This window comes from Gopherus evgoodei, chromosome 1, assembly GCF_007399415.2.
Source record: "Gopherus evgoodei ecotype Sinaloan lineage chromosome 1, rGopEvg1_v1.p, whole genome shotgun sequence".
NCBI classification, from domain to species: Eukaryota; Metazoa; Chordata; order Testudines; family Testudinidae; genus Gopherus; species Gopherus evgoodei.
In genome coordinates this window covers 112,075,810-112,103,389 of record NC_044322.1, presented here as the reverse complement: position 1 = coordinate 112,103,389, position 27,580 = coordinate 112,075,810, and the positions used below count along the sequence as shown (strand labels likewise).

General features: G+C 44.4%; 1 protein-coding gene across 1 annotated transcript in view; it reads left to right on the top strand.

Moving 5' to 3' along the window:
• SH3RF3 (SH3 domain containing ring finger 3) overlaps window positions 1–27,580 on the top strand; it is a 422,296-nt gene that overhangs the window by 309,294 nt on the left and 85,422 nt on the right. Inside the window, exon 5 of the mRNA XM_030569277.1 lies at window positions 17,317–17,670. Within this exon, the coding sequence (XP_030425137.1) occupies window positions 17,317–17,670 (354 nt within the window). The remainder of the gene's footprint in view (window positions 1–17,316; window positions 17,671–27,580) is intronic.

Below are 27,580 nucleotides of genomic sequence, written 5' to 3'. Positions count from 1 at the left end.
CCTCCCATATTCTGAACACCTCGGCTCCACCCCACAGCCTGGAGCCCTCTCCTGCACCCCAAACCCCTCATCCCTGACCCCAACCCAGAGCCTACACCCACACTGGAGCCCTTACCCCCTCTCACATCACAATCCACTTTCTCAGCCTGGAGTCCCCTCCTGCACCCTGAACTCCTCATTTCTTGTCCCAGCCCACACCTTCAGCTGCGGCTCTCACTCCTTCCCACACCTCAACCCCCGAGCCAACCTGGTGAAAGTGAGCGAGTGAGTGAGTAAGTGAGGGTGGGGTGAGCGAGCGACAGAAGGAAGGAGGATGGAGTGAGAGCAGGTGGGGTCAGGGCCGGTGCAAGGATGTTTTGCGCCCTAGGTGAAACTTCCACCTTGCACCCCCCTCCCTGAGGTGCCCCCCCCGTGGCAGCTCCTCCCCTCTGCCCTGAGGTGCCCTTCTTGCGGCTTAGGCACTGCAAGCCTGGGAGGAAGGAGAAGTGAAGCGGCCACGGCGTGCTCGGAGAGGAGGCGGGGCAGGGGTGAGCTGGGGAGGGGAGTTCCCCTGCGTGCCGCCCTTCCACCCTTACTTGCTGCAGGTGGCCCTCCCCACACTCCCCTGCTCCAGCTCCCTCCACCTAAATGCCGGCGGCGACCGGGGCAGCCGAAGATCCGGCCACTGCGGTCACTGCCGAAGAAAATGGTGCCCCCCAAATCCTAGTGCCCTAGTCGCCTAAATGGTTGCACCAGCCCTCGGGGAGGGGGATCTCGGAGGAGGAGCAGGGCAAGGGTGTTCAGCTTTATGTGAGTAGAAAGTTGGCAGCCCTATCTGATCCATGTGCCCCTTGCCTGATGTTTATGTGCGATGAAATGGAATGGTTAGGTGTGTGACTATTGCCCTCCTGTTGCTGGCCCATACAGGAACAGAAATTCTGCTTTAGCTCAGGTAGTGGAGATAACACATTTTGGCTTCACAGATCCTCTGGTCTGTCTCTACCCAGCCACACAGCTAAAATTCTCATCCAGGCTCTCATCATCTCACATCTTGATTTCAGTAACATCATTTTCTCTGGCCTTGACAAATCCACTGCTGCCCCAGTGATATCCATTCAGAATGCTGCTGCAACAGTCGTTTTCCTAGCCCATTGCTTTGACCCCTCTCTTTGAATCCTTCCAGAGGTTCCTCCTTTTCTATTGTATCAAACATAAGCTGCTTTCTTCACTTTCCAGGCCCTTCCTGACCTATCCCCACCCTACCTATTCTCTTTTATTCACTATCAAGGTGTTGACTCCCATCTCCAGCTGGCCTGCAGTGCCAGTCTCTGTCATGCACTTGTTGAATTTTCAAACAGGCTCCTTTCGTGTCCCACACGGCCCCTCATGTTAGTGAGGAGCTCCCCATAAACAGGTGCAAAGACAATACATTATACTTCTTTAAATCCCTCCTTAAGGGCCTGCTTTTCTGTGATGCCTGCAATAAACTTAATACTTAGACTGTAGATGGGCAGAGAGCACTGCCTATAATGCTGATGTGTATTTTCTCATTGTTTTCTTGCAACCCTCCATTGCCCTGTCTGTATCCATACATTGTCTCTTCTTGTATAGCTTGATGGTGAACTCCAGGGGGCAAGGACTGCCTTTTTGTTCTGTGTTTGTACAGCACCTACCACAATGGGGTCTGGGTCCGGGACTGGGGTTCCAAGGAGCTTTGATAATACAATTAATGTAATAATAAGAGCCTCTGCGTGAGTGCAGCTCGTGTCATCATAGTGGCGCACACTGTAAAAGAAAAGTCTGAAATCCTGTTGCTTAGGATTCACTCTGTCTCTGCTTGCTGAATGTGGGTGCAGTGCATGGGGACCTCATTCAGAGGAGAATGTTTTAGGAAAAAAATTGTCACTGAGATGGTGTGATACAGCAACAGGCAAAATCATTGTCATGCACTTCCAGAAATTTTTCATTATGGGTGGATTTTTTTATTCGTTAATTCATTTAGCCACCTTACAAGTCAAGAGCATGGCCTAGAAACTCCAAATCCACTTTATTCTGTTGTCTCTCCTGAGAGCCAGTCACTGTATTTATAGTGTTTGAAGGGCTAACATTTGAATTTGGAGTTACTGCTCTGAGAAGACTGTTGGTGTGTCTATGGTTAAAGCTGGCGACGTAATTTCCAGCTAGAGGAGACATACCTCCACTAGCTCTGATTGAGTCAGTGTGCTAAAAATAGCAGCATAGCCGCAGTGACTCAAACAGTGGGAGGTGCTAGACACCCTGAGTACATACCTGTTTGAGATGCTTGATACATGCTCAAGCAACTAGCCTCTCCTGCTGCATACACCTCCACAGCTACACTATTTTTAGTGCTTACCCACACTAACTCTGATCAAGATAATTTCCAGCTCAAGGAGACATTATGTCCAAGTGCAGACATACCCTGTGTCATCCAGGAGAAGTACTGCCAAGGTGTCTGTCAGCAGGAATCCTCAGAGCTTCACCTCCCACAACACTTGGTGAAGTCCTGGTAGGCATCAGGAGAGAGCAGAGCCTGGAGGCTTCTTCTAAGCACCATCTCAAGACATGAAGGTGGAAAGCAGAAGTCCCGATAGAACTACTGAGCTACAAACTCAAGTTGCTTTAGGGTAGATAAACTACACAGGTGTTACTTCAGAGCTGACCTGCTCCACGTGGTCTTACGCAGAAACTGCAGCATCTGCACCAGCCACCACCCAGGTGCTCAGGTCCTTCCCGGCAATCTCCTACAAGAGGAAAAGCAGAGGGTTTAAGTGTTGCCACTTGATCCAGTCTTCCTCAGCCCCCTCATTCGGGCACTGCTTGCCAACAGGGTGATGAATGGCAGTCATTTTGAGGGCGCCCCTGAGGGCAATGCACTGGACTCTGTTCAAGATCTAGCCCCCCCTCTCATTCTGGACCGTTTATCTCTGTTCCTTTCTGCATGGGCCTGAATTACCTTGGACCACTGGGTGCTCAGCACTATAACATCTGGATCTGGCTACACCCTGCAGTTTTCCTCCTCCCCTCCATTCCACTCCCCTTCCCCATCCCTCTTCAGGGACTCTTCTCACAAGCAGCTTCTCGCCCAGGAGGTGGAAACCCTCCTTTGGGTATGTGTCATCAAGGAAGTTCCTCAAGACAAGAGGGAAAAGTGATTCCATTCCCAATACTTCCTAATCTGGAAGGCTATAGGGGAGCTCAGGCCCATCCTAGACCTTCATCGCCTCAACAAATATCTGAAGAAGTTGAGGTTCCGCATGGTCTCCCTGGCCTCCATCATTCCCTTTCTGGATTTGGGAGACTGGTTCGCCACCCTTGACTTAAAGGATGCTTACCTCCATATCTCCATTTTCCATGGACTGAGGAGGTTCTTACACTTCATAGTGGGTCAACGCCATTACCAGTTCACAGTGCTACCCTTCAGCCTTTCTGCTGCACCAAGAGTGTTTGTGAAATGTGTGGCAGTAGTGGCAGCTTACCTCTGGCGCCAGGGCTTTCAGATATACCTGGACCTCAACAACTGGCTAGTCACAAGCCCAGGTTCAGTGCAGCCTCAACCTGTGGACCCCCTGGCAGGACCTGGGTCTATTTATAAACAAGCAGACGTCAACCCTGGACCTGGTTCAGTGGACAGAGTTTATAGGGGCAGGTGCTCGACTCCACCCAGGCCAGAGCCTTCCTACCAGAGTCGCTGTTCCAGGTCATGTCAGAGCTTATTACCCACATAAGAGCACACCCTCTCACAACCACCCGGGTCTGCCTCAGGCTGTTGGGCCATATGGCAGCATGTACTTATGTGGTCTGGCATGTGTGGCTATGTCTCAAATCCCTGTAGCATCAGATGTGGCTAGCATCAGTCTGTGCTCCCATCAGGTACAACCTGGACGTAGTCATCGCAGTTCCGCCAGATGTTCTGCCATCCCTGGAGTGGTGGACAGACCCTCAGTCGGTGTTGGAAAGGGATTCCCTTTGTCACCCCATCTCCATCGGTGATGCTGGTCTCAGATGCGTTGTACCTGGGATGGGGAGCCCACCTCGATGACATCAGCATGCAAGAGATCTGGTTGCAAGAGGAGCACTCCCTCTAAATAAATGTCAGGGAGCTCAGAGCAATACGCTTAGCCTGCCTAGTATTCTTTCCTTACCTGAAGGGCAGAGTTGTCCAAATCCCAATGGACAATACCACCGTGATGGTCTACATCAACAAGCAAGGCAGAGCCCACTCATCGGCCCTTTGCCAGGAGGCTCTCTGGCTACAGGACTTCTGTGTATGGCATGCCATTCATCTCATGGCTTCGCATCTCCTAGGTGCCAGGAACATGTCAGCAGGTCCTTCTCATCTCGACATGGGTGGTCACTCCACCCAGAGGTGGCCAGCGCGATCTCCCAGAGGTGGGGGTCTCCCGAGGTGGACCTGTTTGTGTCCAGACAGAACAGGAAGTGCCACCGGTTCTGCTAAATCCACAGGCTCGACAGAAATTCCCTGTCCAATGCCTTCTTGTTCCCGTGGCTACTGTATGCCTGCCTGCCAATACCACTGGTACATAAAGTACTCATGAAGATCAAGCAGGACAGGGCAAAGGTTATCCTGATAGCTCCAGCGTGACTGCACCAACACTGGTTTGGCACACTGTTGCAGCTTTCGATAGCAGCACCGCTAGAACTCCCACTCCGGCCAGATGTTCTGTCCTAGAAACATGGATGTCTGCTGCACCCAAACCTAGCATCCCCGTACCTGACAGTATGGCTGCTGCATGGTTGAATGGGGAGGAGCAAGCATGCTTGACACAAGTCCAGAAGGTCCTGATGGGTAACAACCCCTCCGCCAGGGCAACCTATCTGGCCAAATGGAAACACTTTTCATGCTGGGCCTTGGACCAAAATCTGTCTCCTGATCAGACCTCACTGCAATCCATCCTAGACTACCAGCTGCATCTCAAACACCAAGGTCTAGCACTCTCATCTATCTAAGTTCACTTGGCAGTCCACACGGCCTTCCATCCTCCAGTTCAGGGCAGATCTGACTTTTCCCATGATATGATAATAAGATTTCTGAAAGGCCTGCAGCGACTTTGTCCTCAAGTTCGTGACCCTATCCCACCTTGGCAGATGAATCTGGTGCTGTCAAGGCTCATAGGGGCCTCCCTTTGAGCCATTAGCTTTGTGTCCACTGCTTCTCCTATCGTGGAAGGTTGCCTTCCTAGTTGCAATTACTTTGGCTAGAAGAGGCTCTGAGATTAGAGCGCTTACATCAGAACCACCCTCTATGGTGTTCTACAAGAATAAGCTCCAGCTGTGACCTCATCCTGCCTTCTTGCCAAAGGTGGTGTCAAAGTTTCACAAAAATCAGGACCTATTTCTTCTGCTGTTCTTTCTCAAGCCTCATAAATCCAGTGAAGAATGCAGATTACATACCCTGGATGTCAGACAGGCCTTAGCCTTCTACATTGAGAGGACCAGACCCTTCCACAAGTCAACACGGCTCTTTGTTGCAGTCACAGATAGGGTGAAAGGTCTGCTGGTTTCTTCGCAGAGAATCTCTTCACAGGTAACCATCTGCATCAAGTTTTGTCATGAACAGGCAAAGGTGTTTCGCAGGCAAATGTAACAGCCTATTCCACCAGAGTGCAGGCCTTATCACAGCTTTCCTGGTCCAACTGCCCATTCGTGTCCCATTACATCATCACCCAACAGGCCCAGGACGACACCAGCTTCGGCAGAGCAGTTGTCAATGCCGATTCCCCACTCTGGCACTTTGCGTGCAGAAGGTAGGGGCCCACAAGGATTCTAAAAAATAATACTGGCCACCCCAGCAGGGTCGGCTCTAGGTTTTTTGCCGCCCCAAGCAAAAAAATTTTGGCTGCCCCCCGTCCCAGCCCTGGGCTCCTCGCCGCACCCCCTGCTGCCCCAGCGCTGGGTTCTCCACCCCCACCCACACCCCCTGCTGCCCCAGCTCTGGGATTCCCTCTTCCCCCCCCCACCATTGCCCCCACACACACCTCCTGCTGCCCCTCCCTGGGCTTTCCCCCCGACACCTGCACCCTCCTTCTGCCGCAGCCTTGGGTCACTGGTAACTCGCTCCCAGGGCAGGTCAGTCAGGAGGAATTTTAGATGTGCACAGAACACAGACAGGATTGGTCCCCATATGGTTACAGAACTGCAGTAAAGTGGAACAATTTTCAGCTTGTGTGACTAGAGGATATCTGGATGCATATTATAAGACTGTCCTCCATAAATGAGGAAAACTTGAGGTTCATTTATTATTCTTTTGTTCCACTCTTTCTTTCTATGGGGAATTTGCCAATGCAATATCATTGTCTTCCTTTTAAACAAACAAACAAACAAACAAAAAAGGCAATGGCTGTTGAAAATAGCGATTCCAGTCCTAATAACCACTGGGAAGCATTTCTTGCTCAATTTTATCCTACTTTTTCTACAGCAAGTCACAGTGAATCAGTATATTTGAGAAATGAAGTAACAGCTGCCCAAACTGAGCTTGAGCACTCCTGAATTTTGAGATGTTCAAATCTGGAAGTCAGGTGCTGGGACCGGGGGGAGCTGTGGCTCCGCGGGGGAGAATGGCAGCATGTATGCAGCAGCGTGTCTGGTGCTGCATGGAGCCAGACACGCTGGTCTGAGTGGCACAGTAAGAGGGCTGGATGGGTTAGAGAAGGGGTAGGAGTTCCCGGGGGGGGCAGTCAAGGGACAGGAAGCAGGGGGGTTGGATGGGGCGGAGGTTGGGGGGGCAGTCGGGACAGGGAGAAGGGGGTTAGATGGGTCAGAGGTTCGGGGGAGCAGTCAGGGGACAGGCAGCGGTTGGATAGGCATGGGAGTCCCAGGGGTTTTTCAGGGGACAGGCAGGGGGTGGGGTCTAGGGGGAAGTTGGGGGGGTCTCAGGAGGGGGCAGTTGGGGACAAGGAGAAGGGAGGCTTAGATAGGGGGTGGGGTCATGGGGGCAGTTAGGGGCAGGGGTCCCAGGAGGGGGTGATCAGGGAGCACAGGGGATTGGATGGGTTGGGGTTTCTGTGGGGGGCAGTCGGAGGGAGTGGATGGTGGCAGGCTGGGGCTACCCTCCCTCCCCGTGGAGTGTCCTATTTTTTGAATGTTAAAATGTGGTATCCCTACCCTTCACAGTGCAGCTCTACATTCACAGCACGCTGCAGCATGAGGTCCCCCTCCTTCCTTTCCAGTTAGCGGCCAAGGGAATGCTGGGAAATGTAGTTCTTTCCGTGCTCCAGGGCTGGCTCTATAGGCAGGGAGCTAACCAAGGAACTACAGCTCCCAGGGCCCCCTGTTGGTTCTCAGCTCCCATGCTAGATCCCTGCTGCCCCAAGTAGGTGCTTGATTTGCTGGTGCCTAGAGCCGCCTCTGCACTCCAGGCTTGTATTAAACTCCCAAGGTTACAGTTTCTCTCTGACCTTGGATGGGTAGATGCTGCCACCACCCAAATGCAAAAAAACTCTTTGAAACCAGAAAGGTGCACTTGGGAATTCCTTCCTGTGGGGTACCCTCTAGCCCTTTACTCCTCTCTGGGGAAGAGCTGAGAAAGTAATACAAAGGAAATCAGTTGTTGCCACCAGCTAATTAAACAACATCTGCACAAACCTCTGAGGACACCAAAAATCCAATCCTGTTCTTAAAAAAGGTAAATTAAGGAGCAGCACATCCTGGTCTTTGGCGGCAATTCAGCGGAGGGTCCCTCAGTCCCTCTTCTTCTTTGAGCTGCCGCCAAAGAGGAAGAGAGGGAGCGAATGACCTACCGCTGAATTGCCCCTGAAGAATAAAGCCGTGCGATTGAGCTCCCACCAAAGTGCTGCCAATTGGCTTTATTTTTTTATTTCCCCCCACACACACTTTGCTACTTGGGGTGGCAAAAAAGCTGGAGCCAGCCCTGGGCTTAAATTTCTCAGAGCCTAACTGGTCCCTCTTCCCCTCTTTCCTGGAGAACCACAACAAACAGACAAAGGAAAAATTTTCCCCAATTTTAAAAAGTTCTAGCCATCTCATTGGCTCTTTTGGTCAGGTGCCCACTCACTTTTCTTTTCCCTGTGGGCTTGTTAACCCTTTACAGGTAAAGCAAGTAGAGAACAACCACCAAGAGGGATTCCATAGCCAACTGGCTGGCTGGGTGTCCACAATTCCACCTCTCATTTATCACAGCAGTATTGCAAGCCGCACGTCCGTGAACTCCGAGCCCACCTCCAGGGATTCTGCTTGTGAGTCACCGAACATAGAATCGACAAGAGCAAGCACTCAAAGAAGAAAAAATTATTACCTACCTTTCGTAATTGTTGTTCTTCGAGATCTATTGCTCATGTCCATTCCATGTCCCATCCTCCATCCCCACCATCGGAGTTGACAGCAAGAAGGAACTGAGAGGGTGCAGGGCCCGGCGGCGTCTCATGCACCGGCACATGAGTGCGGGGCTCCAGAGAGTGTTGGAGCCAGCCCTACGGCTATCACTAAGGGAAATGGACATGAGCAAAACATCTCAAAGAACAACAGTTACGAAAGGTAGATAACCGTTTTCCCCCACCTTCTCTCCTCTGGGTTGTCCTCAGTAGGGATCACCAAGCCCTTTAGGGAGACAAAACCTTGCTCTCCCTCAAGCTGGGCTTTATTTCTGATTAGTCCTGGCTCACCCTCCGGATGCACCCAGTCTGATTAGTTGGTCTCTGAGGCCCATATTACTCTTTTGCAACCTGTGTGGGTAAACACCCTATCACACAACCTTACTGATATTGGGTAAGACCTTAATCTGCTAACTCTCCCATTGATTTCAATGGGGACAATTGTGAAGAAAGATATGACTGACCATGACTAAGAGTGGCAAAATCGGGCCCATAGTGAACAGATATGAAGAAAAATATCCTCAGTGATGTTGGAAATGTGCAGCAGTTCTGAGATTCTTTCATCTGGACATGACATGTCAGTGTCAGAATAGTCAGCATACTTGAAGGGTGAAGGCTGCAAAGCCGGAATTGTTCCAGAAAGAAGTAGGAAAAATTAGAAAACTAACCTTCTTTTTGGTGGGTTCTTTTATTTTTAATTTCCTGGCTTTTTTTTCTTTCCTTTTCTCCTCAGCAATAGTCATTCATTTAGATTTCATTTGCAAAAGGTAACGGTTATGCTTTGCAATACACTATATATTTTATGTGATTCCCCAACCTATTTGTTTGTCCTATATCCATATGAAGCATTTTCTGTCCAAAGACTGTGGAGAAAAAGGAAAAGAAAAAAGTATTCCCAATTCACCACCCATGAGTTAATGTTTATTCCTGCTGCATGCATCATTTATTTTCATTTTGCAGTATTATGATGACACATTCTTTCAAGAACATATTGTTCTAATATACTACATTCCTTCAGCCTCTAGATATTTTAAAATGACAATGGTGCTAAATAAGAAAGATCTTGTTAAACAGGAAAATAGCTTATTAAATACCTTCTATGTTTCAAGGAACAGTATTAAAGAGAATTTTTCCCTCCAGAAGTTAGGTAAACCTGTTAAGAGAAATATAGGCAATCTGCTGCATAACTATATGTTTAGGGATTTATCTTCTCCTGAGAGAATGATTATGTTTTTAGCAGGCTTTTATATCTGAGTGAACCCCATGTCTCAGCTGTAAAGAGACATGGAGTTTAGAGTTGCCAGTGTGCCCTAGCAGTATACCCATTGTCACTTTGTGCACCTGCACAGTCTATGTCATTTTCATTTTCAGCCTAATTCTGTGTGGAGCAAATCTCTGAATCACAGTGGGTGAGGGGGATTGTGGGAGTTTCTCTTCCACAGTGAATAAACCATTTCCAGAAAAATCTGTTCTACGTTTGCTGGTTGTTGCCTTGCAATAAATTAGAACACTCGCAACACTGGATTGTTACAGAGATTAACACCAAGAACTATATAGTAATGCTTTGGTTTTCATTATAATTTCTTTTTACATTATACTTCATTAATGTCTCCTTGTTTGAAAGAAGGGTATATAAATTGGCACTTGCAGCAAGGATCTTACAACTTTCATCCAACACATTCAAACCATTCTTAAATTGGGATGCTTTCTATGAACATGGAGATTATAAATGTATTTAGTATAACTTTAACTATATACTTGATTTTTATCAACCCATTCATAAATCTTCAGAACTATTCTGTTTAAACTTCATTAACTACTCCACAAACTCTTAAAGCATCAGTAATTAAGGATGCATTTTAGCTTATTTCCATTTGAATCAATGGGAGTTTTGCTATTTCACTTTAGCAGGAGCAGAATGTATCCTATGGTTTAAAACTTGGAGAGTACAAACAAAAGCTTCTTGAACATGTTAAATTTTTGTTTTAGTTTCTCGTGTATTAGCATGTTGAGAACACTTTTAAAGATAGACTCATAGACTCTAGGACTGGAAGGGACCTCGAGAGGTCATCGAGTCCAGTCCCCTGCCCTCATGGCAGGACCAAATACTGTCTAGACCATCCCTGATAGACATTTATATAACCTACTCTTAAATATCTCCAGCGATGGATTCCCTAGGCAATCTATTCCAGTGTTTAACTACCCTGACAGTTAGGAACTTTTTCCTAATGTCCAGCCTAAATCTCCCTTGCTGCAGTTTAAGCCCATTGCTTCTTGTTCTATCATTGGAGGCTAAGGTGAACAAGTTTTCTCCCTCCTCCTGATGACACCCTTTTAGATACCTGAAAACTGCTATCAGGTCCCCTCTCAGTCTTCTCTTTTCCAAACTAAACAAACCCAATTCCTTCAGCCTTCCTTCATAGGTCATGTTCTCAAGACCTTTAATCATTCTTGTTGCTCTTCTCTGGACCCTCTCCAATTTCTCCACATCTTTCTTGAAATGCGGTGCCCAGAACTGGACACAATACTCCAGTTAAGGCCTAACCAGCGCAGAGTAAAGCGGAAGAATGACTTCTCGTGTCTTGTTTACAACACACCTGTTAATGCATCCCAGAATCATGTTTGCTTTTTTTGCAACAGTATCACACTGTTCACTCATATTAAGCTTGTGGTCCACTATGACCCCTAGATCTCTTTCTGCCATACTCCTTCCTAGACAGTCTCTTCCCATTCTGTATGTGTGAAACTGATTGTTCCTTCCTAAGTGGAGCACTTTGCATTTATCTTTATTGAACTTCATCTTGTTTACCTCAGACCATTTCTCCAATTTGTCCAGATCATTTTGAATTTTGACCCTGTCCTCCAGAGCAGTTGCAATCCCTCCTAGTTTGGTATCGTCCGCAAACTTAATAAGCGTACTTTCTAAGATGCTGCTGTTCTTATTAATCTGGCAAGGGCAGAAGCAGTTTATGTAGTTACATTCTCATTCATTGATCCACATCACCACACTTGTGATATAAGTAACATTCCTAGTGTAACAAATTTATTGAGAGTTAGGAGGATAATATTTTCTACAAATACCTACTGTGGACTGCAAGCACTGTAATCAATTTAGACTGTTTATTTTAATCAAAAAATCAGCCATGGAGCTACAATTTACCAAAGTCTCTGAGAGGCATAAAATAGCAGCGTGTTTAACCTTCTTTGTATTTGTTAACTGTAAAATATAAAAATTAGCAGTCTGTGGGTACAGACATTTCTAATCTTATCAGAGGGACATTGTGAAGAAACTTTATTAATAGTTTTAATTGGTTTTTAACTGCAGAGTGCGGTGAATACATTTTTCTTTCCTTACCATTGTATCCTTTTTTATGAAGCAGACATTGATTTCCCCCCTTTGTTTTTAATGGGGCTTGAATTCAACATGACTTGGTTGTTTACACAGTACCTATGTTTGCAACCCAGAATCCCTGATGTTTTCATTAGGTAACTGTTTCCGCAGAAGGCCCATAGAAAACATGAAACATTGTTTTTCTGGAGATCTTACATAAATTCCACTCCTCAGATGAGGCTGGCTCCAGTTCAATAAAATACTCAGGCATGTGCTTCACTAGAAATGCTCGAGTAATCCTATTCGTATTCAGCAAAGCACTTTAGTCCCATTGATGGGATTTAAGAATGTGCTTAAATGTATTGCTGAATCAGGACCGCAGAGAAGTTGTGTCTTTGGTCAGCTAGACATCACTCAAAAGCAAATCTATAACCAAATACATAAATAACCAAAAAAGCTGTTTTGCTGGTATAACTGCATCTACACTAGGATTTTTGCTGGTATAGAAATATAGTAAAAGAAAAAAAAATCACACGCTTAAGCAACATTACTAAATTGGAAAAAGTTCCTAGTGTAGATACAACACTTCTGCTTCCTCCTTGCTCCATAGTATAGTATTTAGCTATTAGCGTATGCCAGCAGCAGATTATGACACACACACAGAGTCTGGCAATCCATGCTTTCCATCATATAATTTTTCCTCTATTGTCAATTCCACCTGCTTTGAGGAGGGAGGAAGTGGATGAATAGTCCTGCATACTCCTGTGCACCAAGACCCAAGGTCGATTAGGCCACAAAGAGGCATAAGGGGAATTCTTACTCCCATGTATAGGTATGTAGTCCAATTTACAATGTAGCTCAGTCTTGTATCACATCAATTTTGATAGTATTTGCACCCAATCCCTTTTTAACATGCACATGTGAGATAGAAATGTCTTAGAGAGAGAGAAAATCATCATAACGTGTTCTGCAGAAAAGTGAAGTTTATTCAGAGTCTAATAAAACAGTTTTGGCAGCAGGGTAGTCCTGAATGATCCAGCTTAGTGCTTGTACCTTTGTAGCCCATGTGGTAAAGGCTCAAGTAGAATATTTAAAAGCCAAATAAAGAAATGGAGGGGGGGAAAGCACCTGGTTCATTTTGTATGACCTGGTGATGGACTGTCTTTAGCTAAATGCCAGAGTCAAGACAGCTTATATTGGGAATTGTTCAGCAACGGGGCGCAGACCAAGGTCAGCGGATTTTTAAATGAAATGGAGCTTGATTATTGTTCCCTTTGAGAGTGAAGGTTGTGTGGAGGTGAGCTAGCCCCTGAAGGAAACTTGTTTTGAGAATATCGTTGTCCCTCAAACAAAACCAGAAAAACCAAACCCCAGTTATCAGTGCAGTTACCACTAGTGTGAGCATTTCCTCATAGGGAGGGGACACTGTAACCCTACAAGCTGACACTTGTTATACAATTACCTTAGCCATGTGGGACCCCAAATCAATTCACTGAGCCCCTATAGACAATCTTACGTAAGGAGCAGGTTTCATGTTATGTCACAACTCTTACATGGTCCTCTCCAATGGATCTTTTCCTTCCTGTCACAAGTTTCCTATAGAACTTCACCTAGCAATATTCTGATCACTCTGCCCCCAAACTGCAGGACTCACATGCTTAAAGTTAAGCATGTACTTAAGCCCTTTGTTGCATCAGGGTCAGAGTGCTTGGCACCTGGCAGGATCCTATCCATAATGGCTATATGCTGAGTTTTCTGTGATATCCCCATGCCTCACTTCGTTATATAAATAGTTGGGGTGAAATCCTGGCCCCATTTTAGTCAACCGTTGTTTTGCCATTGATTTCAGAGGGGTTAGGATTTCAACCTAACACCATGTCTACACTGGCACTTATGTCGGCAAAACTTTGTTGCTCAGGGGTGTGAAAAAACCACACCCCTGAGTGACATAATTTTGTTGGCATAAGCGCTCGTGCATACAGCACTATGTCAGCTGTGCTCTCCTGCTGACATAGCTACCGCTACTCGCTGGGGGTGGCTTAATTATACTGGTGGGAGAGCTCTCTCCCACCTGCACAGAGCAGCTACACAGGAGACTTTACAGCAGTGCAGCTGCATCAGTACAGATATGCCAGTGTAAGGTCCATAATGTAGACATAGCCCAAGTCTTTCCTTTATTTTTACATCAAGGAGATGTTAGAAAATTCAGATTCTGAAATTAAAGATTCAATAAATTGCAGTAGGATATACTGGGCTATAGAAATGTCCAGTTCCTGAGACTGTTAATGGGTCAAATTATGGGAAGTTTTAAAGAGCTTTCCAGTAAGCTTTGACACTGCAAACAGTTATTGTATAAAGATCAGCTGAAGGACAACAGAAGTTAATGATATGTTTAAATTCTTAGTGTTTAATGGGAGGCTTGTATTCAGGTTAAAAAAGAAGTTGTAAAAACCAGTTACAAAAAGGAATCAATCTCCTAGCTCAGCTTTTTCTTCCATATCCATAGTGCCTTTATGAGGCATATATTGGTACCTAGGGGGCAGATTCACTAGAAGATAAGCCTCTGGAACTTGGTCATCAAGAAAGAAGGAAAAAGAAAGGAAAAGAAAATTATACATCTATAAACGTATTGATTCACTTTTTTTCTAAACTATTTCCAGCATTTCTTTATTATGCCAGGGCCTGATCATTTTTCTACAGTTTGCCCATTACTGTATTTCTGATAAGATTGACAAATGGGATTTATAAATGGGTTAATAGATAATGAATCATAGTTCTGATGTTAAGAGTAAAAGCAGGAGCACTTCTGTCTCCATATGAGGCATTGCTGTGAAACCAGGGTCCTATCACAGAGTCCAAAAACCACTTTATTAAACTCTGAAGATATGCCTAGCCCATTTGATACTCACTAGCAAAATAGTTCATCACGTTCTGTGGCAGAAAAGAGACTTATGCATCTCATAAATTGTGGTAGTGTCTCCGATTCCCTCCTTAATATTTTTAAATAATTCAGTAAGGGTGTCTCCATTAATTCGGTAAGCAGAGCTGTAACACCTACTTAAGAGAGAAGAACCATCTGATTTCATTGCCACTTGGAGCCTGCTGGCAATATTAGGCTCTACTAATTTAGAACATGATGAAGTGGGAAATAATGGACATTCTTGAAGAATCTCAAATGGGATCAGCTGTTATAGGCAAAAACTGGCAGGTGCAATGCACAGTGCTGGCTCCTGTAATGCTCCCATATTGAAGAGTGCAGCTGGTAAAATGGCCTTGTAATTGAATGGTATCAGTTACTCCCAGCAGCTATTTCCAGCAGTGTCAGTAGCAGTACATCACTAATTGGAGGTGGTTGTTTGTCTGGTGAAGGTTGTCAGTGGGTGAAAAATTACAGAGTGTTTATGTTTATTTTCTGGATGTTAATGTTTTATCACCTCTTACTTGGGAATGAGGCTTTGTAAACTGGAGACAGGCGTCCATAAGACTTATGAGAGCTATGGAAAAATGCTGACCCAATTTATTCATTCATTTATTATTTCAGAAATCTGTTACAATGGTTTGGAACCATCAAGCTGTTCCACCACAAAGCTACATAACTGCATGATCCTGTTACTGTTACTCTTGTCTTCCCTCTCTCTCTCTTACTGTTACCTTCACTTGCTGTGTCTTGTTTTTAAATTTGGATTGTCAGGTCTTCAAGGCAGAGATTATGTCATTCTGTATGTTTGTGCAGCATAATGAGGCCCCAAGCTTGACTGGGGTGTGGTGCTACCATAATAATTAGTATTTATTAATAGCAATACTGTAATAAAATTCATACTCATCCCATGTAATATTTAGTGTACTCTGGTTTAGATGAACCTCAGAGTGCTAGTATATGTGAAGATGTGCAGGTATTTATTTTAGTTAACCTTATTCATATATTGATTCTGTTCATTAAATGCAAACCCTATTGTGTGGTGTTCTAGTTTAAGATAAAGGTCTGTTGGCTGAGTGTCCTTACCCCCAGCTGTTAGCAGCCCTTGAGGGATGCTCAGACTGTTGGCAATGAGTGTCTTAGAAAATGCTTCTTACTCCAGAATGTGCGTTGTAGAACAGTGAATAGGGTCATCTCTGTGTGTCTCAAGAATTTCTAACTGTGTAAGAAAGATTCTTTCCTATATGAGTTATATTAGCTGGCAAGTCAAGAACCTCAGAGAAATGGGACTTCCACGTAACATGTTTTCTGCATTTTTTCAGGGGCTGTTAAATTGATCATGAATACTTGGTGGAGAATAGACATTAGTGGTATGCTGCCTCCTCTCCAATGTCTGCCTTCTATGTGGGCTGTATGCTAAGTTTGAAACTGTGGGAGAGAGTTCTTGGGAATAATTTTTAATGTTTCCTGTGTATTGTTCATTAGGCTTTGACTGCATCTTGTAAGAATAGGTTTCTCTGTGATACTGCTCAGTTGCAATGATACAATTGGAAAAAAAGCCTTTGCTTTAATTTTGTATCAAGATAAAAATATTAGTTATGTTTAAAGAAAAAATATTAGAGAGATTTTGGAAGAAATGCTCTTGGACTGACAAGCCTAGAGCACACATTTATAATAACCCTGAGAAAAGTGAGATATTATACTGGAGACATTGGCAGGACATAGACAAAGTGACATTAGTGAATTCTTTAGTAGCATTTACTGATACAGCAGCATGGATACATAGGGTAACAAATGCATCATTTTATTCAACATCAACAATTTTGTTAAACTTAGCCAGACTTTGCTGGCCAAGCATTTGAAATGAGAGAGGCATTGTCTGCAAAAAGAATCTGGCACAGTGGACTCTGCTCAGGACTAGGGAATGCAGGAAGTATTGAGTTCTAACCCAAGCAGTGACAATGGCTCCTTCTGTAGTCTCAGGCAAACTACTTCTCATTCCATTTTGAAAAGTGGGCTTTAGTTTTGGGTTTCTTCATTTCTGGCTGTTCAATTTTAGAGCCATTGGCCTGAATTCTTACGCTACGACCCCTTTTAATTGCTTTGGCTGTGTAAAGGGGCCTTAAAGTGGGTATAAATTATGTTCCCTCCTGTGTTGTTTTTTTCTTCTGTTCATATCACTTGATGTGAATAGAAATACTATACTGTCTTCTTTAGTGCCTTGGGGAGTTGAAAGCTTGTAGCTGCTTTCAGGAAACTGAATTCTTTAGCCTGAATTGTACTGACTTTTCTGGTACACCAACAGATTATAGCAAAATAAACATATTAAGGATTACTAGTATTTAAACAAAAATTTCCCAAGTACACAGTTTGTCCAGCAAGTAGGAATAGAGCTCCTCTGGGGTCAGTTCTAAAGCCTGCAGTATATTTAAGCCCACATTTAGACCCAAAATCTGATATTCTTCCCCACATTGGATAGTACGTTACTCGACGAATAGTCCAGTTGTTTTCCATGGGATTACACTCAACATGGGTGCAAAAGTATTAGAATTATGGACTTCCACTATTTATTTTTAAATGCTCAGAAGGATTTTGGTGCTTCTGTAAGTGAAGTGCTAATAGCGCTGGCATGAGTGCAGAATTTGAACTCACAGGTTCAATGGCTAGATGTGACAGTTCTTTAATTTCCCCATTCTTCTTTTTTTTTTCTCTGCACTTAGCTCAACGAATCAGCTAAACAGCTTATAGAGATGGACAAGACATGCTTAGCTGCTGCATCTGGCTGTGATGTTCCTTTGCCATCTGACACCAACATGGCAGTAAATTTGGCCCAGTGCTCTACTTTAAACAATACAGGAGCAGTCAGTGCCATTCAGCGGCATATTGATGGCAAGAAGAATGCCAAGAAACGCCACTCCTTCACTGCTCTCAGTATGACACACAAATCCTCTCAGGCCATGCATAACAGGCATTCCATGGACATTAGTGCTCCAGTTTTGATCAGCTCTAGCGATCCCCGAGCTGCTGCCAGAATCGGAGACTTGACTCATCTTTCATCCAGTGCTCCAGCCCAGGTAAAAAATGCATCACATAACTGTAACGCTGAGCTGAGGAAGAGATAAGGTCTGATAAATAGCTTCATTTATTATACCTGCAATATCAGAGTCACCTACCTAAATACATGCCTGTGGTTTATGCATAATTATCCATTGTGCGCAGCACTTTGCTGTTCGTTGACCTTTTTTTTTTCAGTGACACCACTTCAGACTGCCCTAAAGTGTTACTATTTGATTTTAGTTCTCTAAGTAATAAACATGATTAAGGTCAGTCATGTTTCGCTTGTAAACAAATCCCTATTTTGGGAGATTTCAGACTATGCTGCAATCATTATCTTTAAACTTCAACTGAGCAGAGTGTGTCTCAGGCCTGGTCTACACTACGCGTTTAAACCGATTTTAGCAGCGTTAAACCGATTTAATGGCGCACCCGTCCACACTACGAGGCCCTTTATATCGATATAAAGGGCTCTTTAAATCAGTTTCTGTACTCCTCCCCAACGAGAGGAGTAGCGCTAAAATTGGTATTACCATATCGGATTAGGGTTAGTGTGGCCGCAAATCGACGGTATTGGCCTCCGGGTGGTTTCCCACAGTGCACCTCTGGACAGCAATCTGAACTCGGATTCAGTGGCCAGGTAAACAGGAAAAGCCCGCGAACTTTTGAATTACATTTTCTGTTTGCCCAGCGTGGAGCTCTGATCAGCACGGGTGGCGATGCAGTCCCAAATCCAGAAAGAGCTCCAGCATGGACTGTACAGGAGATACTGGATCTGATCGCTGTATGGGGAGACAAATCTGTTCTATCAGAGCTCTGTTACAGAAGACGAAATGCCAAAGCATTTGAAAAAAATCTCCAGGCTACACAGTGCTGCGTGACAAGCGTAACAGAAAGCCAAAGAATCAAATGGATGCTCACGGAGGGAGGGAGGTGATACTGAGGACTCCAGCTATCCCACAGTCCACAGCAGTCTCCGAAAAGTATTTGCATTCTTGGCTGAGCTCCCAGTGCCTGTAGGTTCAAACACATTGTCCTGCGTGGTTCAGGGTATAGCTCGTCAATTTACTCCCTCCTCCACCATGTGAAAGAAAAGGGAAAGAAAATGTTTCTTGACTTTTTTCAATGTCATCCTATGTCTACTGAATGCTGGTGGTAGACACGATGCTGCAGCAGTGAAGAGCAGTATCCGCTCTTCTCCCCTCCCCCGTGGCAGATGGTACAATATGACTGCTATCCGTCGTCACCATCAGCCCGTGAGTGCTCCTGGCTGGCCTCTGTGAGGTCGGCCGGGGGTGCCTGGGTAAAAATAGGAATGATTCCTGGTCATTCCCAGTAGATGGGACAGAATGGCTGGTAACCGTCCTCATCATAGCAACTGGGGGCTGAGCTCCATTAGCCCCCTCCCTTTCCTGTGTAAAGAAAAGATTCTGTACTGCCTGGACTATCATAGCAGCAGGATGCTGGGCTCCTCTCCCCCGCACCACTTAATGTCCTGCCTGGACTGTCATAGCACCGGCAGGCTTCCTCCCCCTCATTTTATCTCACTAACAAGTCACTGTTTCTTATTCCTGCATTCTTTATAACTTCATGACACAAATGGGGGGGATACGGCCACGGTAGCACAGGAAGGTTGGGGGAGAAGGGAAGCAACAGGTGGGGTTGTTGCAGGGGCACCCCCCATGAATGGCATGCAGCTCATCATTTTTGCGGGATCTGACACGGAGCAGCTGTGCTCTCTGATACACTGGTTGTCTAGTACACTTGCCCCATATTCTAGGCAGGACTGACTCTATTTTTAGAAACCATAAAGGAGGGATTGACTCAGGGAGTCATTCTCAGTTTTGCCTTTGCGCCCCTGGCCGACCTCAGCCAGGGGCACCCATGATAGCAGCAGAACGATAGATAATCGTCATCTTATTGCCAATTTACAATGGCAGCAGACGGTACAGAGCAACTGATAACCATCTCTGCTATCATGCAAAAGCAAATGAATGCTGCTGTGTAGCGCTGCAGTAACACCTCTGTCAGTGACATCCAGTACACATACGGTGACAGTAAAAAAAAGGTGAACGGGCTCCATGGTTGCCGTGCTATGGCATCTGCCAGCGCAATCCAGGGTAAAAGGGCACGAAATGATTGTCTGCCGTTGTTTTCCCGGAGGAAGGAATGAGTGACGACATTTACCCAGAACCACCCGCGACAATGATTTTTGCCCCATCAGCCACTGGGATCTCAACCCAGAATTCCAAGGGGCGGGGGAGACTGCGGGAACTATGGGATAGCTACGGAATAGCTACCCACAGTGCAATGCTCCAGAAATCGACGCTAGCCTCAGACCATGGACGCGCACCGCCAAATTAATGTGCTTAGTGTGGCTGCGTGCACTCGACTTTATACAATCTGTTTTACAAAAGCGGTTTATGTAAAATCGGACTAATCCCGTAGTGTAGACGTACCCTCAGGCAGAGCCCGATTCCTCCATCCCTAACCAAAATTTCAAAATAACCACTTTGTCCATTTGTCCCTGTGTGTGAATCAAATAACAATGAGCTCTTTCTAAATATTTTATATGTTTGCTGAACTAAAAAAGTGACAGCTGAGATTTAAATAAAAACATAAGGTGAGTGTGGTAGTATCTTTTATTGGACCAATGTCTATTTGTGAGAGAGACAAGCTTTTCACCTACACAGAGCTCTTCTTCAGGTCTGGGAAAAGTACTCAGTGGGTCACAGCTAAATACCAGATCAAACAGATAGTTTAGCATAAGTAGTTAGCACATAGGCCATAAATCCAGTGTCTTTATTAAGAGCTTGGCTACACTGACACTTTACAGCGCTGCAACTTTCTCGCTCAGGGATGTGAAAAAACACCCCCCTGAGCGCAGCAAATTTCAGCACTGTGCAGAGGGCTGGCAGCACTTTAACGTTGCCAGTGTAGACAAGCCCTAAGATCATGATTTTTAGTGTCAAGCAAAGTTATGAATTTAAGCTCCCAGGTTCATCTTTTGAAAGTTTTGTCCAGGTTTCCTTTGAGGATGAGTGAGGACTGATAGGTCGGATATAGAGTGATCACTTTGTAAAAGGTGTCACCCTTGGGTGATGTGATGTTTTTATTTTTTATCATTTTCCTGCGTGAGTTCATTCAAGAGCACAGTGATTGGTTTCACCCACATGGTGGTTGTTGGGGCATTCAGTGCACTGGATGAGGCATACCACATGTTCTAATAGGACCCATGGATCTTGAAAGGTGTGTTGCGGGAGATATTGATCATTGTAGCAGTGGGGACACATCTGCAGGTTTTGCGTCTCTTGTTCTGGCAGTGTCCTGGTCTGTGGGGAGCTTACTTATGATTGTGAGCTTGGAGAGTTTGGGGGCTTGTTTGAAGGCCAGAAGCGGGGGGGGGGAGTCAGGAAAGATTTATTTCTGGATGTGGTCCCCATTGTGAATGGGTTGTAGTTTGATGATACCCCATAGGATGACCAGACAGCAAATGTGAAAAATCGGGCCAGGAAGTGGGGGGTAATAGGAGCCTATATAAGAAAAAGACCCAAAAATCGGGACTGTCCCTATAAAATTGGCACATCTGGTCACCCTAATATGCCATGATGCACCATATAGATTCCAATATAGGGTGATAGGTGACAACTAGGGGTGCTCACTACTTATGCTAAACTATCTGTTGTCTTGTATTTAGCTGTGAAACTCTGAGTACCTTACATAGATCTGAAGAAGACCACTGTGTAGCTCGAATGCTTGTCCCTCTCAGTATCAAAAGTTGGTCCAATGAAAGATATTACCTCATCCACCCACCTTGCATCTCTAATATCCTGCGGCTGACACTGTTATGACAACACTGCATTTATAAAAGAGTCTTTTCAAAGAGACTAGTTCTGAATTTATCCTAATCATTTTTGGTGAAGTGTACATTTAAAAATATGGTAAAGTAGCCAATAATATTTACTATTGTAAATTGGCTGTAGAACACGCGCAGATGATGGATCTGCTACTCCATTGTTTTACCCTTGTGTAGTCATTTACACCTGTGGGGTAGAGTGGGGTAAAATGCTGCCATTGTAATGTGATAGTATTTTGTTTCCCCTTTGTACAGGCGTAAATCACTACACTAGGTGTCAGGGACTGGAAAATATTGTCCAGTGTGTAAGACTAACTGATTATAGTAATGCACTACATTTTAAAAAATTAATCCTGAGAAGTAATCTGATTATTTTCAAGGACAAAAGTAACATGGATTGTATTCTCACTTCCTGTTATGTAATGGAATACTTACTAGCAATCCTGTCATTCCTATTGCTGAACATGAGTGACATCCTGGCTACTCAACAGGGCAACAATATCACTATGAAATTCACATGCTGGATGCATATTGCAAAGGAACATTTAATCTCATAGTAGTCATTTATAGATAAGACTCCGTGTCTGTCACAGAGGTCGCGGAAGTCATGGATTCCGTGACTTTCCGTGACCTCTGTGACTTCTGCAGTGACTAGTGTGATTGCCCCCGGGGCTGCCTACGCAGCTGGCTCCAGGGCCAGCTACTCAGGTGGCCCCAGGGACAGCCACACTGACCGCTGCTGGAGCAGTTCTGTAACCAGTCGCTTAAAGCAGCCCTGCAGCCAGCTGCACTGGCTGCTGCTCAGGCAGCACGAGAGCTAGCCCCAGGCAGCCCAAGCAGTGGTCCCTGGAGCTGCTGCTGCTGCTCAGCAGCCCTTGGCAGTGGTCCATTGGGGCACCACCCCCAGCTGTGGTCCCAGGGATCTCCCTGCAGCAGCGGCCCTCCTCGCAAGAGTTAGTCAGTGATATTTATAGTATAAGTTATGGACAGGTCATGGGCCTTGAATTTTTGTTTATTGCCCCTGACCTGTCCATGACTTTTACTAAAAATACCCATGACTAAATCATAGCCTTAGTTATAAATTAGGGCTGTCAATTAATTGCAGTTAACTCACACGATTAACTAAAAAAAATTAATTATGATTAAAAAATTAATCGCAATTAATCACACTGTTAAACTATAGAATATCAATTGAAATGTATTAAATATTTTGGATGTTTTTCTGTATTTTAAAATATATTGATTTCTATTACAACACAGAATATACAAAGTGTAAAGTGCTCACTTTATATTATTCTTTTTATTACAAATATTTGTACTGTAAAAATGATAAACAAAAGAAATAGTGTTTTTCAATTAAACTCATACAAGTGCTGTAGTGCAATCTCTTTATCCTGAAAATGTAACTTACAAATGCAGATTTTTTTTTGTGACATAACTGCACTCAAAAACAAAACAATGTAAAATTTTAGATCCTACAAGTCCACTCAGTCCTACTTCTTGTTCAACCAATCACATTTACAGGAAATGCTGCTGCCTGCTTGTTATTTACAACGTCACCTAAAGGGAGAACAAGCATTCTCATGGCACTTTTGTAGCCAGCGTTGCAAGGTATTTACATGCCAGATATGCTAATCATTTGTATGCCCCTTCATCCTTCGTCTACCATTCCAGAGGACATGCTTCCATGCTGATGACACTTGTTAAAAAATAAAAAGTTAATTAAATTTGTGACTGACCTCCTTGGGGGAGAGCTGTATGTCTTCTGCTCTGTTTTACCAGCATTCTGCCATATATTTCATGTTATAGCCATTTCGGATGATGACCCAGCACATGACAAAATGCAAAGAAGGTATCAGTGTGATATTTCTAAAAATAGCTACAGCACTCAACCCAAGGTTTAAGAATCTGAAGTGCCGTTCAAAACCTGGGAGGGATAAGGTGTGAGCATGCTTTCAGAAATCTTAAAAGAGAAACACCTTGAAGCAGAAACTACAGAACCCAAACCACCAAAAAAGAAAATCAACCTTCTGCTGGTGGCATCTGACTCAGATGATGAAAATGAACATGTGTCAGTCCACTGTGCTTTGGATTGCTGTCGAGCAGAACCCATTATCAGCATGGGCACATGTCCTATGGAATAGTGGTTGAAGCATGAAAGGACAAATGAATCTTTAGCGCATTTGGCACATAAATACTTCGTGATGCTGGCTACAACAGTGTCATGTGAATACCTGTTCTCACTTTCAGGTGACATTGTAAACAAGAAGGAGGCAATATTATCTCCTGTAAATTGTAACCAAATTTGGTTGTCTGAGCGATTGGCTGAAGAAGGACTGGGTGGACTTGTAGTCTCTAAAGTTGTACATTGTTTTATTTTTCATTGCAGTTATTTTTATACATTATTCTACATTTTTAATTCAACTTTCATGATAAAGAGATTGCACTGCAGTACCTGTATGAGGTGAATTGAAAAATATTTTTTCTTGTTTTTTACAGTGCAAATATTTGTAATCAGAAATAAATATAAAATGAGCACTATACACTTTGTATTCTGTGTTGTAATTGAAATCAATATATTTGAAAATGTAGAAAACATCAAAAAATATTTAAATGAGAGGTATTCCATGATTGTTTAACAATGTGATTAATCGAGATTAATTTTTTATAATTGCGCGATTAATCGAGATAATTTTTAATCACTTGACAGATAAATAATAATTTATTCCTATAAGAATCATAGGACTGGAAGGGACCTAAATCTGTGATTTAACAATACTGTGTTTTCCAAGTAACTACTAGTCAGACACTATGACAGGATACAATAATAAGCATACTGACTAATTTCAGTCATATCCTCCCTTCACATGTAATAGTGGGGGAACCCCATGCAAATTTTCTTGAAAACTCCCCAGAAGTCGGAGAGAAACTTTTGAGGTACATCCTCATGAGTACATCCTACATGGGACTGGCAGGAATGAGAGCAAAACTCACAAGTGATGTGGATAATGTGTATATTAGACTCACACATCCTTAGTGCTATGTATAGCCACTCCCTTAATGTGTAAGAAAGTCTCACTTGTAATTTACAAGTCGAGGAGCTGGAAGCTGACATAGCCTCCACCGTACTCTAACATGTACCTTCTTACGCCATCTTCCATATTTTTGATGTGTAGGTTACAGATTAGCTTTCCTTTAAGCTTTAATAGAGTAAGTAGATCTGAAGGAGTCCGAGTGTAAAGGAGGATCAAATGTGTAGCTGCATTTCCCCTTCACCTGCCCTGTCCAGAACCTTATGGCTGTAAATTCTGCCCATTCTGTTCATTTCTAGGCTGAAGAATGGAGATAAGACTATGGCCAACACAATGCAGTACTGTGCCAAAATATGTAATTATGCCATGATAAATTGTGACAGCTCCATCAGTAAAATAATATAAAGTACTAAACCTGGATCACGGACCTTAACATATCAGATAAATCACACACATTTTAGTTAATGTACAAATGACATGTTTGGCCTTCCCAGAGGCATTACAGTTTATCATTTTTTTGTTCTTGAATTAATCAAAAAGAAATTCACACACACACCCCGTTAAAATAATATGAAGGTTTGTCCTGAACTAATAACCCAGGATATTAAAACTTAAACACAACAATCATCCTTAACCTACCCCTTTTTGAATGGAATTCGTCTGTAAAATTCCTCCCTGCTGAAAAATCACTGCAGTACTTAGGTATAATGGGTGGGAGCAAAAAAGACTTTTACCTTAAAAGTGACTGAAAATTTTTTGTAACAAAATGTTGTTTGTTTCCAAATCATTAAGGGCCAGTGCAATCAGTGCAGGTAGTTAGATGCACAACCAGTGCTGTGGCACAGTGAAGCCATGCAAGTGTTGTGGAAGATATGCCTGAGATGCATTGATGATATTTTCATCCCTTGGACAGACAACCTAACCTCCCTCATAGATTTCCACAACAACTTCAATCACCACCCATCCATTAAAGTCTCTAGAACATTCCTGCGCCAGCATCAGATTCCTGGACACCACAATCAGCTTCAACAATGGAACCCTAAAAACAACTATATGCAAGAAACCCACAGATTACCACACCTATCTTCACAGATCGAGTAACTGCCCCAAACACACCAAGACACTTGTTACCTACAGCCAGGCAATCAGATACATAGGCGCCGACTCTGTGGGTCCCCCCCAGCCCCATCTCACCTCCACTCCGCCTCCTCCCCTGAGCGCGCCGCATCCCCGCTTCTCCCCCAGCTCCCAGTGCTTGCTGCCTCGAAACAGCTGTTTCACAGCGGCAAGCACTGGGAGGGAAGGGGAGGAGGGGAACATGGCACGCTCCAGGAAGAGGTGGGGCTGGGGCAGGGATTTGGGGAAGGAGTCCAATAGGGGCAGGGATGGAGTGGAGTTGGGATGGGGACTCTGGGGAAGAGGTTGGAATGGGGGCAGGGCAAGGATGGAGGGGGCGGGGCAGGGGTAGATTTGGGATGAGGTGGGGGCGGGGCTGGGGCGAGCACCCACTGGTGCTGGTAAAAGTTGGCGCCTATGCTCAGATACCACAAAATATGCTCTGAGGAGAAAATCTGGGATACACACCTTAACAGACTTCAAACTGCCTTCACCAAACAAGAATGCTTCACCAAAAACGGAGATCTCATCATGGAATGGGCCACCCAAATACCCCAAAGGAACTTGCTTCAATACAGGGGAAAAAAACCCTCTGACTGCACATCCTTAATTGTCACTTGCCACTCCACACTGGAACCCATACAGGGTATCATTAAAGAATTACAGCCTGTACTCGATGGGGACCCCATCCTGAAAGAACTCGTTCCCGGAGCCCCCTCTCTGCCCTTCACGCAACCCCCCCCCCCCAAGCTCATCATCAGAAGCAAGCTCCCCACAGACCAGGCCACATCAACTCAAAGTTGCATCACATCCTGCCAGAACAAAGGAGGCAAAACCTGCAGACATCTCTCCTCTGCAACAATGATCAGTACCCCCCCATAACACACCTTTCAAGGTCCATCCATAGGTCCTACATATGCCTATCACACAACATGCGGTGTACCTCATCCAGTGCACTAAATGCCCCAAGAACAACTATGTGGATGAAACCAGATAATTACTATGCTCTCTAATGAACTCACCCAGCAAAATGATAAAAAAGACAAAACCACCCTATCACCCATGGGCGAACACTTTTCACAAAACAGTCACTCCATATTTGATCTCTCAATTCCCATCCTCAAAGGAAATCTATACCTGGAGTTCAAATTCATTACTTTGCTAGACACTAAAAATCATGGTCTTAATAAAGACACTGGATTTAAGGGTTATTCCAACAATCTGCAACCTACTAACCTCCTTTTTTTGTCCTGTGATTGCAGAGATGTTAACAAGCCACTTCACCTTGAATTGTCATTTAGAATAAGTGCTAACTTCTTATGCTAAACAATCTGTTCCAGCTTGTATGTAATTGTGACACTCTGGGTATGTCTACACCACAGTTAAACACCTGTGGCTGGCCCAGGTCAGCTGACTCAGGTTTACGGGGCTTGGACCACAAGACTGTTTAATTGCAGTGTAGAAGTTCAGGCTCATGTTGGAGCCTGTGTTCTGGGACCCTGTGAGGGGGGAGAGTCCCAGTGCCTGGGCTCCAGCCCACGCCCAAATATTTATACCTCAATCAAACAGCCGCATAGCCCAAGCCCTGCAAGCCTGAGTCAGCTGACAAGGGCCAGTCACTGATGTTTAATTGCAATGTTGCCATATTCTCTGAATAACTTTCCCAGACCCGAAGAAGAGCTCTGTGTAGCTCAAAAACTTGTCTTTTTCACCAGGAGAAGTTCATCCAAAAAAGGTTACCTCACCTACCTTGTCTTTATTCTAGGGTTGATATTTACTTCACGGTAATATTTTTCTTTACCTTTTCCCAGCATTGCACATACTTTTTAACAAATACTTGCCCACAAATATAAAGCACTGCTGTATTATAAAAGTATTTTAAAAAACAGTATTGTAAAAATGACCTTTACATTTCACTTATAATAC